General features: G+C 41.1%; 1 protein-coding gene across 1 annotated transcript; it reads right to left on the bottom strand.

Annotated features, from left to right (window-relative positions):
- Positions 1 to 1,084: 1,084 nt before the first annotated feature.
- On the bottom strand, positions 1,085 to 2,609 carry LOC118803915 (weak toxin CM-3-like). The gene is made up of 3 exons (XM_036564454.1): positions 2,543 to 2,609; positions 1,865 to 1,972; positions 1,085 to 1,322 (listed from the first exon to the last, which is right to left on the bottom strand). The coding sequence occupies exons 1-3, from the start codon at positions 2,589 to 2,591 to the stop codon at positions 1,150 to 1,152; spliced, it is 330 nt and encodes a 109-aa protein (XP_036420347.1). The 5' UTR covers positions 2,592 to 2,609; the 3' UTR covers positions 1,085 to 1,149.
- Between the last annotated feature and the right edge of the window lie 13,603 nt (positions 2,610 to 16,212).

Here is a 16,212-nt window from a genome sequence, read left to right as displayed (position 1 = left end):
ATTTTTATTTTCTTTAAAACTACACAGAACTTACAAACGTGCAAAAGTATAACAAGATGGAATAAGAATTAAGCAGACAGATAAACAGTTACAATGTCGTTACAAAAAACACCACTGCGAGAGAGAGAGAGAGAGAGAGAGAGAGAGAGAGAGAGAGAGAGAGAGAGAGAGAGAGAGAGCATAAGTAGTAAATAGTTCTTTGCATGGTGAAACGGTTCTTCTGATTGATGGAAAATGTGTTGTATATGGTTCTATGTAGAACGGTGTGAAACATCAAGGACCATAACGGCTCTTTTTAACTTTAATTTTAAAAAGCTTTACCTACACAGAGCAGATTAAAATCTCAAATATTATAACTTGTACATGATCAGGGCGGAGTCTCAGTATTTAATACTTGTACGGTGCTGCCCAAGTGAGTTCAATACTGTACAAAAAGTTCTGTCATTCAACACCAAACTTCAATATGTAACTGATAAGTTCAGACTCATCAGCTTCTGATGCTGCTGATTGGCTGAACTACGTTCCACATAATTAATGTCAGTTTTTCTGGCTTCGTTTGCAGCCTGTTAATGTCAGTAAATGTACCCACTTCCAGCACCTCACTCTCATTTCTGGTTTAAGTCACACCCACTTTTGGTTTGTAGTTTACAAGAAGGTACTAAAAAAGTTTAGTTCAGGAGTCAGAGTTCAGTACTGATAATGAAACATTCTGAACCAGCCTTAGATCTGATAGATATTGTAGAAAATAGTATACAGTTCTTTCTTTATGTACCTACAGCTCATGTAAATAAAGATAACTACTTTTATCAAACTCATCACCCACATGAACAGAGTCTGATCACTGACTTCACTGCTTTACCAGACTGTTTGAAATGAATGATGTGTGGATCTCAGATTAAGCGTAAAGTAGATTCTTATTATTTCCTTTTGTTTTATATAGTTTAAACAAATTGTCCTCTATGTTGGTTTTATGGGACAGTCTGTTTATTTCTTCAGTTCAAATAGAAATACAAACAGAAATATTCAGAATAAAACTACACTCTATTCACCTTCACAATGTTTATTGACAGTTAGGTTACAGAAAATGCTCTTACAGTAACTTTTATAAAGCACACACACATCACTACAGAGTGCAGCTGAGCAGAGAGTTCAGATAAAGAGGATGGAGGAGATCAGAGGAACCAGCGTGATGAGGAGACTCAGTTTAACCCCCTCAGCACTGTTACACAGATCAGTGGCACAGCACTTCATACTTTTATTTTCTTCACACTTAGCCTGGGTTGTACACCCTTTCGTAATGGTTTTCTGGCCACCGCTTTCCTCTGAGAGAGAAAGAAAGAGATCAGAAAACATGTGAATACATGTAAAATGTATTTGCATGAGAAAAATCATCTAAAACAACTTCAACATCATTTGAAAATGTAACTTGTGATCACATTATTTAAGTGTTTACTTGTCATACAGCATTGTTATGACATGTGAGACATTCTGCAGAACCTAATGTGCAACTTCATTCTTACGGCTCATTGAAACTATATTCGACATTTTACTGCATTAGTAATGAATATTTACGGACTTTTTGATGAATTACAAATTGGCAGATTCAGAGATGATCCGGCCTCTGCTTCAACTCAGTATCATAGAATATATATTTTCAGATAGTTTAATATTGATGATGTTTCATCTGACACCTGATCTCATCAAGAACTCAAATGTCAGCTCTATAATTTTGTTTAGATTTCATACAAATGTAGATTTAAAATCTTACTGCTCACAACTTTTCACACAAATTGGCTGTGACAAAAAAAACAGCTGTGAGTCGTGAGCTCTAGAGTCTTAGATGAGGTTGAGCTTTATTTCTCACCAGTTTGTGAAAAGCAGGACTCTTGAGGAGTAGGACAAGTCACATTTTCAGAACCACATGGCGGCTTCTTACACTCGTAACACTTCAGAGCTGCAGAAGCCTGTAAAGCTTCACAGATAAACAAACAAACCAATGAACTGTGAATCTGAATAAACAAAATACACAGCAGGCCATGTTTTATTAGCCTTTTCACAGGATCACAAACACAGAGTGAAAAACGCTAATCATAAATAAAGGATCAAAAATGACATTTAGTTTTTCAGTGTCAGACTTTCAGACTCTTTCTGACTGTTCTGTCCTAAAAGAAAAACAGACCCTTGAAAAAAGTGAATGTTCAAAAGGCTGATAATATTTTGCATTATTTAGTAATGATGATCATCTTTATTAGTTTGAAGCTTAAATTTCTACCAACACTCTGCACAACATTACAACAAATTGAGAGCTGATATTTAGTTTCCAGAAGATTTTAAATAATATATAATAATAATAATAATAATAATAATAATAATAAAATATAAAAAACTGCATTGCAAAATATCAGCTGTAAAATGTTCTTAAGAAAACTACGACTTCACCTTGACAATCAAAACATAAGTGATAATAAAACAGTAACAATATTCAGTAACTAATAATAAACAATTGAATTGTAATTTATATCCACAGCGTATGACTTTGTACCTTCTGAAAAAAGCATGTAGACGAGCATCAGAGTGACCAGCGTCTTCATTGTTGGTGAGTTTGAGAAGTTGAGAGTGTGATGGAGAGATGAGAGTGAACTTCATTTATATAGAGTTCTGAGAAGGTGTGGCTTTAAGTGGACTGTCCCTGTTTACAGCTCTCCACTGTTACAGCACCAACTGCACTCTTTAGTCTCGTGGTTTTAAAGCCACAATTTTAAATGTCTTTCATGAAAGATCATGTTGCATTTACATTTACAGCAGATGATCTACTGACAGTTTAATCAGTAGACAGATGTAGTGTTAAGTAATGCAGCACTGAAGACTATTAGAGGTGAGTGAGACCAGAGTAGCACACACACACAAACACACACACATTTTCTAAGCCGCTTATCCTTCTAGGTTGCGGGGGTGGGAGGGGGGGGTGCTCTGGAGCCCATCGTAGCGGCTACTGGGCAGAAGGCAGGAAACACCCTGGACAGGTCGCCAGCCCATCTCAGGGCAGACACACAGACATATACATTCACACACACATTCACACCGAGGGGCAGTTTAGCATGACCAGTCAGCCTGACTCCATGTCTCTGGACTGTGGGAGGAAACCAAAGCACCCGAAGGAAACCCACACAGACACGAGGAGAACATACAAACTCCACACAGGACTAATCCCTGGTCTTGCTGTGAGGCAACAGCGCTACTCACTGCTCCTCTGTGCCACCGTGAGCAGAATAACCGTTCAAAATATAAAATAAAATACAAAAAGGGAAAAAAGGAAATTCATTTGTAGTTTAATGTACACCGATCAGGCGTAACATTATGACCACCTCCTTGTTTCTACACTCATTGTCCATTTTATCAGCTCCACTTACTATATAGGTGCACTTTGTAGTTCTACAGTTACAGACTGTAGTCCATCTGTTTCTCTGCATACTTTGTTAGCCTCCTTTTACCCTGTTCGTCAGTGGTCAGGACCCCCATGGACCCTCACAGAGCAGGTACTATTTTGGTGGTGGATCATTCTCAGCACTGCAGTAACACTGATGTGGTGGTGGTGGTGTGTTAGTGTGTGTTGCGCTGGTCTGAGTGGATCAGACACAGCAGTGCTGCTGGAGTTTTTAAACACCTCAGTGTCACTGCTGGACTGAGAATCGTCCACCAACCAAAAATATCCAGCCAACAGTGTCCTGTGGGCAGCGTCCTGTGACCACTGATGAAGGACTAGAGGATGACCAACACAAACTGTGCAGCAGCAGATGAGCTATCGTCTCTGGCTTTACATCTACAAGGTGGACTGACAAGGTAGGAGTGTCTAATAGAGTGGACAGTGAGTGGACACTGTGTTTAAAAACTCCAGCAGCACTGCTGTGTCTGATCCACTCGTACCAGCACAACACACACTAACACACCACCACCACATCAGTGTTACTGCAGTGCACCACCCAAATAGTACATGCTCTGTGAGGGTCCCTAGGGGTCCTGACCACTGAAGGACAGGGTAAAAGGGAGCTAACAAAGTATGCAGAGAAACAGATGGACTACAGTCTGTAATTGTAGAACTACAAACCTATGGTTGGCCCATGGTCGGCACTGGCTAACTACATGTGAGCCAAAAGTGGCCCACATATTAAAATGCTCATATGGCCCACGTGTCTCAAAACAGATCTGGGCCACTTCTGACAAACATCACCAGAGCTGATATGAGCTACATGATAATCATTTATATTTTAAACAGGGATTAAAAGGACTTTGGGTGAGGATAGTTTACATTCAGATCATGGCCATATATTCACAGTACACTGTAAACAATCCAACCTAAAATGTTTTAGATTTTGTGACATTTTATTTGTTATTTCAACAAAGAGAAATACCAGCTTAAAATGCTAATTTTAGTTAATTCATTTAGTTAATGCATGTTGATGTAATGACCTGGTTCTTGTATTAATTGTTTTGAGTTGTGGGTCAGTTCTGGCACTGGTGGTTTAAAGGTAGCTGAGATGTGGTCCTGTAATGACAGTAAACAGGCTGGGTTCTGGGAACTGCATCTGGCCCACCACTGTGCCATCATTCCATGTGGTATGTGGGCCACATCTAAATGCCGGATATCAAATGTGCTATCTGGGTTGCTTCATAAAAAAAAATAAAAAATTCTGTAGTTCATCTGTTTCTCAGTTCCTCTGTAAAAATGAAGATTTGAGACTAATGCTGTTTAATATATTGGTGTTTAATGTGGGACAGTGTTGTGTTTGTCTGTTGTTGAGCTCAATCTTTTACATTTAGACAAACACAAACAGGTTTATAGTGGTGGTAGCATTTCTGCAGTTTTCTTTCTTTTACTGAGTCTCTTGCACATCCTCACTCAACAAGACTAGACAAGTATGGTTTTGCTGGACCACCATCGGCTGCACAGAATACATAAACACTTACAATATGTGCAGGCTGCTAGAGTTTACTCAAATGATTGACTGGGGAGTGGCAGTGGGCTATAGACCAGTTACAACACATATAGAGTGGGATACTGTATGGAATAGTCTGGCTGAAGATACCTTTTACCATGCCTGTAAGACAGATGACATAGTGACGAAGGCAGGTTCCTCGCCTCATCACTAGCGTCTCCCTTCAGTTCACATTGATGCTCTTCATCGAGCTGAACAGCGATGCAGAGCAGCCTGTGTTGTACCCCATTCCTCTCCTTCAGGGAACAGTGATTATACGCATAACCTTATGTTCCCTTTCAGTCGATTATGCAACATATATAAGATGGGACATATGTTCAAACCTAACATAGCAGACACTGAACTGAGAGGGTCTGTGCATTAGTGCACACCAGACCTCAAAAAAAGAACCTCATGAGCCACTGATCTCTGATGCAGGCATGTCATATAGTAGCCTTTGTAAACAACTAGATGAAGGGTTACAAGAAGGGTTTAGTGAGTCAGAGATCACCTGTACAATGCTTAAGATCTGACCTAACTGTAGATGAGTTAAAGCGATTTCTCTGCTCCGATATTAGAGATAAAAGCAGTACTGAACTCTTCTTAGAGTTAAGTAATGCTAGGCAACAAGATAAAGAGAGCTAAAACAGCGAGTTCTATTTGAGTCCCAGCAACCTATTGCCGACTTTAGCTATGACAAGAAGCTCGTCCAGGGTACATTCCTTTACACACTCTACTAGGGCTACATGAGGAGTAGTTTGTTAGATGTGATCTCAAACCTTACCTCACAGACTTGCAGGTTAGTGATGACTGCTTTTTAGAACAGATCACTAGGTCTACAAGTGAGGCACAGAGGTTAAAATGCCTTGGCACAGAAGCTAAAACCCGACCAGTGACTGTAAATGCAGCTCAGCATACCAGCAGTGGACAGAATGAGCAGTCTAATTTGACCAATGTTGACTCAGAATTACAGGCTAATCGTGCTGCCATAATGTCTGCTGAACTGTCAGCCCAAGTGTCCTCATTAACTAAAAGCTTGTCTCAGATGGTGAAACCTCCTGAGAGCACTACTCCTAGACACTCCTCCTCACCTTCAGTTTACCTCCCTATACCAATGATAAGCAAGGGGCAGGTGTCATAATTGTGTACAGCAGAGCAACATAGGGCAATTGGCTGCTTGCAGAGGAAGCCATCAGGAAATGGGGTGGGGTCACTGGAAGGGGGGCTGCCACTGATCGCCGCTATTGAAAGGCCTCCCATTCGAAAGCATTGCGTTGAAGCAGCCAGTGCCATTAAACCAAGTCAACCTTGCCTGGCTCCTAGGAAACATGTAGCCCAACTCATAGGAAAAAAATGTATGGTGTCATGGGCTGTCAATGGGGCCCCTATTCAAATGCTGCTTGACTCCAGGGCTCAGGTGGCCATTGTGGGGAAGGAATGGGTAGAGAAAACACTGTCCAGACTTAAAACACTGCCCCTCAACACTCTATTCACTGATACCCTCTCAAGGTATCTGCAGCTAACGGGACAGGAGTTCCCTTTGAGTGATGGGCAGAAGTTGATCTCCAAGTATGTAGTGAGAGTCAGAGACAGGTAGCCATCCAGGCTCCTGTATTAATTGCTCAGAGCTCTATTAACTGTGCTCTACTTGGTAGCAATGTCATTACAGAGAAAATCAAAGAAAACAAAGAGCAGCAGAGTACGGTTGATATTACAGCTTTACTGAAAGAAGCCTTGAGTGTCAGTGGGAGTCCAGTGGAGTCTCTGGTCTCTACTCTTCAAATGCTTCAACCTGAAGAAACATCCCTGACATTCATTGAGAGTTGAAAAGAAGGGTATAACAGTTCCTGCTGGTCAAATCTATGAAGTCAAGTGCAGATTCAGAGCAAAGCCAAAAGGGGAAACAATGCTTTTCCAGCCTAGTCCTTTGAGTTATTGCCCTGAGGGATTAGAGCTGCTTTCCTTGCTAGTAGATGTTCCCAGTTTGTCCTCTAAGCTTGTAAATATTCCCCTTCAGAACTCAACAAAGCATGACATTTATCTTCCACAGAGAACTATTCTGGGTTGAAGCCAGAATACATAATACGCTTGAAGACATGATAGAAATGAAGCCAGTAGAGCATTTCTATGGGGCTCCCGAGTCCTTTCCCATTGCTTTGCACAGCACAGTTTGGGTTAAGTGAAGAGGATAGCCAAAGTCAAGAATTGACTCCTTTGAAGTGACAGTCCCTTAAATTGATAGTTAAAGAAAAGTGGCATCCTCCTGTTGGCTTGTCACATCTTGGTGAGGATGAGCAAAAGGTGGTAAAAGAAATGCTGTATGATGAGTCATCCCAGTGCATCACAGACCTGCAAATGCATCTGTGGGATGAAACACCTGTACAGAAGTGCTATAATTCTATCCCAAAGCCACTGTGCAGAGAGGTACAGAAGTATGTGCAGAATTTGCTCAATCATGGCTGGATTAGAAGATCTACTTCTCCATACTCATCCCGCGAGGTTAGTGTCTGGAAAAAGGACAACAGCCTATGTCTGTGTGTGGACTTCCGAGACTTGAACGACAAACCATTCCTGACCGTCACCCGCTCCCCCGAATTCAAGATCTGCGGCTACTCTTGGTTCTCCATACTCGATCAGGGCAGCACTTAGCATCAAAGCTTTGCTGATGAGACCTCTAGGCATCTGACTGCTTTTAGCACCCTTTTGGGGCTTTACAAGTGGAATCATCCCTTTTGGCCTCACTAATGCCCCTGCAGCATTCCAAAGGTCTATAGAGGGCATCCTTGATCGTCTGAGAGACAAATGCTGCTCCCCATATCTAGATGACGTGCTCTGCTTTTCAAAGACATTTTATGATCATGTCAGGGACCTAAGATGAGTGCTGTACCGTCTACAAGAGCATGGTGTTAAGTCACGTCTAAAGAATTGTGAGCTGTTCAAATGCCAGGTGAGATATGTAGGGTGTCTAGTTTCAAGTGAAGGAGTCCAGATAGACCCTAAGGACCTGGAAGCAGTTTTACAGCTGCAAGAGAGAGAGCCAATGACTGTAAGAGATGTCTGAGCCCTACTGGGGTTTTTGGGTTACTATAGGTCTTTTACACAAGACTTTTCAAGAATTGCATGCCCACTATTTAAACTTCTGGAGGGCTCTAGGGACTATAGCTCAGCACTCAACACCAGTGTGCCATCAAGGCTCTACATTAAGCTTCAGGACTTGGGTCTGAACAGTTCTCTGTGCAGCTGGATTCTGAACTTCCTGACAGGCCGACGCGGGTGGTAAGGATGGGCAACATCACCTCCTACTCGCTGACCCTTAACACTGGAGCTCCTCAGGGTGTGTACTCAGCCCTCTCTTGTACTCCCTGTACACCCACGACTGTTCAACCAGACACAGCTCCAATGTCATCATCAAATTTGCAGATGACACCATGATTGTGGGCCTGATCTCCAATGACAACGAGGAGGCCTACAGAGAGAAGGTCAACTTTTTGACACACTGGTGCCAGGAGAGCAACCTCTCTCTCAATGTCGACAAGATCAAGGAGCTGATAGTGGACTTCAGAAAACAAGAGAAAGTCTACACCCCATCACCATCAATGGAGGCTCTGCAGTGAGGGTCAGCAGCTTCAAGCTCCTCGGTGTTCACAGAGGATTTGACATGTGCATATCCACACAGTGGTGAAGAGGGCACAACAGCATCTCTTCCACCTTGGGCGGCTGAGGAGGTTTGGCATGAACCCCCTCATCCTCAGAACATTTTACACATGTACTGTGGAGAGCATTCTAACAGGCTCCATCACCACCTGGTATATGAACTGCACTGCCATCAGGCGGAAAGCTGTGCAGAGGGTGGTGCAGAGAGCCCAAAACATCACTGGGGTCCAGCTCCCAAACCTCCTGGATTAATACACCTGCCACTGCCTGAGGAAGACCAGGATGATTCTAAAGGACTCCAAACCATCTCTCTGTTCTTACAGCTGCCGAGCAGGAGGAGGTACATAAGCATAAAGTCCAGAACAATCCAGTTCCGAGACAGTTTCTTCCCTCAGGCCATCAGGCTGCTGAGCAGCAAGTAGTGCTGGTGTATCAGTCTATGGGCTTGTCACCGATGATCTCCATGGATAATCCACACCGCATCCAGATATCAACAGACTTATTGTATATTAATGTGTATATTGTGTAAATGTGTGTGTGTGTGTGTGTGTATATATGTGTATATATATATATATATATATATATATATATATATATATATATATATATATATATATATATATATACTATAAGGGGGCAAGTACTACACAACTAAGATTTTCACTCCCCTTTGCACCTGTGTAATATGATGTGATTTTTAGATTTACAAATTTGCTATGGCATATTGTGAAGTTTTTCATAATCACAGCTGCTAGGCTATACCAATTAGGTACAGCTACACCCTGAGGCAGAGCAATGTCTAGCTGGTATAATAGGTAAGGATACCACAGAATACCAAAGAATACCAAAGACAGAAGCTCTTGGACTGTGAGTAAAGCAGCTAAACAATGACCTTTGCACAAATTTGTATTTGACTGTCTGTTTTCCCTAAAGGCCAGCACAACTTCATAACAAATTTGTATTCAGGGACCCCCAGAATTTTGATTTTGAGACATTCAGGGGGTCCAAGAGGTTAACCATGGAGTACCAGGCCCCTAGGACCCCCTGTATTTGATACCATGCATTTATCTAACAATATATGATAGAAAACATTATTTATGTATAGATGGCATATATTGCTCATATATGCTAGCTTGATGTTACATAATGTGTCTATGCATTGTGTTTCTTCAACCGAATGAAGTGAAGTGAACTATATTGGGATGGATTCCACCATGTATCAGACATATATGTATGATCTATATGTTATGTATGTATGTATGTATGTATGTATGTATTCATTCACCTCTCAGTCATATATGTATGATCCATATATTATGCATATATGACATTTATTTGACACATGTATGTCCACAACGTATATGTACACAAAATTTAAAATGTATGCCAAACTCTCAATGATTTATGTCCACACATGGCCATGCATCAGATTTCTGTATGGGACACCAGCTAGATAAGGAAGGTAACTTTAGGAAGGCCAAATTTAGTATGTCCTGGCACCTAATAACTTCCAAACATGTCCATATTAACTGACCAATGACTGATCCTTCAACTCAGCTTTTAGTTAGTTAGCTCTGCTTTGTAGAGGTGATGATTTAGCTTGCTGGATATGAAACTAAATAACTGCTTCAAATTTGAAAAAGGCTGTATTTTGAATGAGCTCTTTAGTTGGCAGTGTTACTACTTTTCACCTCAGCAACAACAATCAGCACAAATGATTTACATTGGTACTCAATTTTGACAAAAATGTCACATGGATCCTTCTAGTTCTAAGCCCACGACATCTCAACACCATTAACGATAACTTCACTGACTTTTTATTGTCATCTTGATAAAGTTTACAGAAAAACAAAATGAACCACGAGGTGTAAAAACCCACATCTCTCTCTTCTGCTTGCGGTGTATGTATGTATGTATGTATGTGTATGTACCACATCCTCTCTCAACTTCTGAAAACCACAAACAATGAAGCTGCTGTTTAAACACTCATCTGCAGTGTTCTGTAAATGTTCATAAATCTGCACATATTGAAAGGGCAAAATTACTATACAGTGTGCATCATCCTCATTATTATTATTTTATGTCTAATATGGTATATAATGTGCACATGTAAAACTAAAACTGAAAGCAGCTCAGTACTTGTAATTACTATACAAAACCTGATCAGCACTTTATTCAGTAAATCAGTTTTGCTGCTGATGGAATTCACTAATCCATTCAATGACTGGAGTACAGAGAGATGTTTTCTTCTAACCGTATTTTTCTATCTTAATTATCAACTACTTATATATACATACAGAACTGTTATGGCCACAGTTTCATAAGTGTAGTAGTTATTTAGTTATTTCTCAAAAGGCATTTAAATAAATCAGTGGGTGATTCTTAATCTTCGTTTTTGGCCTGTTTGAGCTCCCTGTGCTTTGGCTGTGCAACATGTATGATGACAATAACACGTACAAATTACTTGCACGGGTGTGTCTTTAAAAACTTACCACTGCACTGTGGTCAGGGTATGTGTCGGGGGGAGGCAGAATATTCTGGTCATATTAAGTTTTCTAGATGTTGGTGCAGTTTTACTGGTTGAAATGGCAGAACATTAAAACGTTTCAGGAAAAAATGTAACATTTGTCCAGCACATTGTACAGAACTGTGCAGAGGTCTTAGGCCAGCATTTGTCTGTGTAGGGAATCACATCAGGCTCAGTGCTGATGGACAAAATCTACACAGTTATCAGTTAGAATAGCTTGCACTTAATGAATTACCAGCGTTTCTTCTGATGGGTTCATCAGAAAGGTTTTTAGGGCCTTTGCTTTTTGTAACAAAGCCCAAAGCTGGTTTAACAACCATCATTCAACACAGATGTTTTCAGTAGGTGTTTTTACTAATGGAGAGGAAGTTTATTAAGAAACCAATCTCTTCAGGATTGATGGGGATTGGGATTGCACTGCCCAGGCTAAAAGCCAGTTGTACTTGGAAAGGTTGCCTTGTGGTCAAGGAAGGTGTTTCTTAGATCTCCTTAATGAGAGGGTTAATAAATATGAGCAGATACTAAACCTACAAACAAATCTTCCATCAGCATTTGAACCATCTGAACACAGGCAAAGTCATAATGAAGAACATGCATAACTCAATCCAGTGTATGAATTCAGCAGTGTTGTATGGAAATGAACTGCTACAGCTGCTGCTGGTCAGTTGGTCAGGGTAGTTTTTCCTTCATGTTAGTAATGTGACCACTTCTTCTCATGTTTACTAAAGCTTGTGTAAACTGTTCACATCACATCACATTTGTGATTTTTGACTAGACCTGAAGGACCCATAATCACCTTTAGCCCCAGGGGTAAAGCCACAGTCTGTCTTTTACAGGTTAAAAGGGGGCTAACAAAGTATGCAGAGAAACAGATGGACTACTATAGTCTATAACTGTAGAACTACAAAGTGCATCTATATAGTAAGTAGAGCTGATAAAATGGACAATGAGTGTAGAAACAAGGAGGTGGTCATAATGTTATGCCTGATTGGTGTATATTCCTCTCCATGTGTTTTTTTTTTTTCTTAAAAAATGTAATGAGACAAATCATAATCATACATACATACATACATCATCTAAACCGCTTATCCTACTGGGTCGCGGTGGGGTGCTGGAGCCTATCCCAGCTGTCATTGGGCGGAAGGCAGGATACACCCTGGACAGGTCGCAAATCTTTGACAGAGACAGGAATGGGCCAGATCACTACTGCATCGACCCTGCATCACAACACCCTGATAGCTAATTACATAACCCAAGAAGGACACTTGGTGAAAAACTGAGCTCCGCGAAGTTTTTCTAAGGCCACAGGGATGAGGACTAATGGGTATGCGAATATCTTTGTGATGTTATAAAGTACTTTAATAACAATAAGACCGCCATCCTTCTTTTTCACAAAGAAAAATCCAGATGTGGCCGGAGATGTAGACGGACGAATAACGCCTTGAGCCCGAGCCTCTTTGATATATTCCCCCATAGCTTTGTCTTCCTCTTGTGTCAATAGGTATACTCTAGCTTGTGAGACAGTGGAACCTTCTATGTTATCTATTGAAAAATTGTAAGGGCGGTGCGGAGGAAGCTTGGTGGCATTCTTTTTACTGAAAACTTCTAACAGGTCTGAGTACTCTGAGGCAATGACAGTCTGAATTTCGGGACTTTCTACTGATGTGGATCTAACAATAATGACAGGGGAAGTAAAGCAATAAGCTATAAATATTGAAGAGGAAGAGGGCTTTTCAGCTGTTCTACAGCGATCTGGACTTGAGCCACCAAACCAGAATGTAGAAAATTTCTTTCAGCTTCTAAGTCAATATAGGCTGGGGCGCTTTTGCAGGAGCTGATCTAACTTTATGGAAAGGTTAATAAGCTGGTCCAAAGTCAGTTCATCCTTGCAAACTAACGTTTTAAGCATCTCTGGATTCAGGCTACTACGAAACACGACTATTAGAGCAGGCTCATCCTGCCAGCAGCCAGGGTGCGAAATTTTATAGTGTAGGAAGAAACTGAATGATTGCCTTGTCTGAGTTTACTTAATAGTTCACCACAGGAGCGACCATCATGAAAGTGGTCAAAAACAATTTTAAACTCCTTCAAAAACTGACCAAAAGTCAAACTCTTAGACAAGACCAATCAGCAGTAGCCCACTCCAACACTAAAGTCATCTAAATGTGAGACTACAAAAGCTATTCTAGATGGATTAGCATTGCTACCAAAACAAGCACAGTAATAAAAAAACATCTACACTAATCAGGGGATCCGTCAAACTTATCCGGCTTACAAATGGGAAAAGTAGCCTGAATTACTGTCAGGAGCAGAAGTAACAAGAGCAGGGGTAGCAGGAGTAACAGATACGTTTTGCAGCTGGGAAGCAATGTCTTCAATCCCTGCACGGAGCTGAGTGAGTTGCACCTGCTGTTCTCCATGCTGCTGCCTCAGATCACCAACAGACTAAGTAAATCAACTACCGCTTGTTGATGATGTCCCAAAAGCCTACCCTGTTTTTTCAGGACCCTCTGGAACCCCTTGAAGTCTGCATGGTGGCGAAGTATAATGTAAGGGTTGCAGACGGAGTCAGACGCGTGCCGTCAAGGCTAGTTTGACGAGTTTTATTTACAACGGGGCGATCAAAAATCAATGTCAAAAATCAGAAGAGTAAGTTCAGAAACCAGCAGTTAATAACAGGACAAAAGGACAAGGCAAAAATCAAGGTAAAAAACAAAGCACAGATCAAACATGACAAGGCAACAATAAACAAGAGAATAAGGCTCGGCATTCACAACAAAGGGTTAAGATACTTTACAAGGAACCTATACTAAAACCTGGGCTTATATACTGAGCTAACAAACACTAGAAACAGGGAACAGGTGCAATTGGTAGAGTCCTGAGTCACATGACAAAACGAGGGGTTCTGGAAAATGCAGTCAGAAGCGGCAAGGTCGGCTGTAGTTCCAGCCGAGCCGGAGGCAGGCATGACACATACCATTTAGATGAAGCATGCCCTAATTCTTGTTTTATTAAGGTGGTAGAACGATGTGATTATGTAGCAGATTTTCCTAAAATAATATATTTAAGTACTGCATTATTTATATCAATGAGGTCAAATAAGTATATCCTCTGTTGTCCTGGATTGCCATGTTCACAATGTATTAATATTATTGTTATATTGCGATTTTCATTCTCGTTATGGATATTATTTATAGATGATATTGATCATAGTTTTAGTTAGTTAAGCCCAAATCAAGCACTTTTTCAGGTTATTAAACTTCCACCAGACACACGTTTTGCTCATTACCTACAATCATATGCAAATTTGAACACCCCTGGCTAAATGTGCCTTAGCTTTTCTACAGGCCACATTTTATGTTTTATTTTTTCTCCATACATGTTAAATTCAGCAAATAAACAGTAATTGTGCATTAAAGTGTGCAGAAGTCTGCTTTAATTTATTGTAAAATTTACACAGCATGGAATTTGAGTAGTGGCATCCTAACTTTTGCATATGACTGTAATTCAAGGCAGACATAACAAGACAACTCACAACACAACATATATAACTCTCTTAGTAAAGATCAGGCTGGTCCAATCACAATGCAGGCAAAACAACACAGGCTGAGCAATGAATAGACCAGCACAGCTTTATTGATAAGTGGTTGCTATCACTCCTAGAGTGTTGCATGGTGGTTGCTAGGGTGTTGCTAAGTGGTCATTATGGTATCCCAAGGGGTTGTAAGGGTGTTGCTAAGTGGTTGCTACGGTTCCCTACATGGTTAATAGGGTGTTACCGAGCCAGTTGCTATGGATTGTTGCGAAGGTGTTGCTAAGTCACTGTTTTGGTACCCCAAAAGTTAAATAACTGTTTCTAATGGACTTGTATGATCATTATTTAAGCTGGGTGCACACACTTTTGCACCCCATTCATTTCTGAGGGGAAAAAAATGTCATTTCTCAAATTGTCATTTAATACAGATTGTACAAAAACCACATGTCCAATCAAGCTGTATACAAGCATACCATTCCCAATCAGACTAAACATTCCAGAATTGGGGGAGAAGAAAAATAGGAAGAAAAAGAAATGAAAGCTTTAGCGCAAGTTCTGCCAGGGAGACTCCAGTGCTACGTCACTCATTACTCTGACTAATCACAAGCTTCCACCTGTCTTTCAAATGACTCGACTTACACACCTGCTTTGCTGCTTTCAGATGCTGATGTTTCGTTGTTCCTTTTCGAGTCAATTCCCTTGGTGTTGCTACTCGCAAGTATTCTGGCAAGAAGCGGCTTGTTTTTGATTTGTCTTCTCCTCATTCAGATCTGGTTGCTAGTGTTAACGAATGCTTTCCTCTCGAGCCGTTCTCCCTGTATTATGCCTCTGTTGATGATGCTATCCGGTTTATTAAGGTTGTGCGTCGTGGCGCTCTGCTGGCTAAAGCAGATATTATGGGCGCCTTTAAAATATGGCCTATTCACCCATCGGATTGGCCTCTCTTTGACATTAAGTGGGAGTCTAGGTTTCATTTTGCGGTGCGGCTTACTTTCGGCTGCAGGAGTAGCCTCGTATTTTTGATTGTCTTTCCGAGGATTTGTGTTGGATCCTGTTGAACGTCTGTGACTTGCCTTTCGTCCTCCATCTCTTGGATGATTTTTTGCTCATGGACTTTCCGTCTTCTCGTCATTCTGTGCTAGATGTCCTCAAGGGCGTTTTTTGTGAATTGGGCATTCCTCTCTCTGCTGAAAAGACTGTCCTTCCACCAGTCTCGAATTTCTCGGCATCGTTTCAGATTCTGTTGAAATGCGTGCGTCTTTCCCCGCAGATAAGCTCATTAGGATTAGATCAATTTTAGGAGCTTTTCTCTCGGCTTCATCTGTTTCTAAGCGTGACGTTCTCTCTCTCTTCTAGGTCATCTCAACTTTGCTATGCGTGTCATTCCTCAGGGTCGTTCTTTTATTTCTCACTTGCTCCTTCTCGCTCACTCCGTGGTTAATTTGTGTGATGTCATTGCCCTTGACGATGGCTGCCGGTCCTATTTGCGGTTCTGGTCTCGGCTCCTCGAGCAATGGAACGGC

This window comes from Colossoma macropomum, unplaced genomic scaffold (assembly GCF_904425465.1).
Source record: "Colossoma macropomum unplaced genomic scaffold, Colossoma_macropomum, whole genome shotgun sequence".
NCBI classification, from domain to species: domain Eukaryota; kingdom Metazoa; phylum Chordata; class Actinopteri; order Characiformes; family Serrasalmidae; genus Colossoma; species Colossoma macropomum.
This window is presented reverse-complemented; position numbering and strand designations above follow the sequence as displayed.

Bases quoted from the DNA above. Each gene is read 5' to 3' on its own strand.
- LOC118803915 (XM_036564454.1), bottom strand. From the start codon at position 2,591: ATGAAGACGCTGGTCACTCTGATGCTCGTCTACATGCTTTTTTCAGAA. The intron at 1,973-2,542 runs GTACAAAGTCAT...TTATCTGTGAAG, and splicing joins CTACATGCTTTTTTCAGAAG to CTTTACAGGCTTCTGCAGCT. The intron at 1,323-1,864 runs GTGAGAAATAAA...TTTCTCTCTCAG, and splicing joins GTCCTGCTTTTCACAAACTG to AGGAAAGCGGTGGCCAGAAA.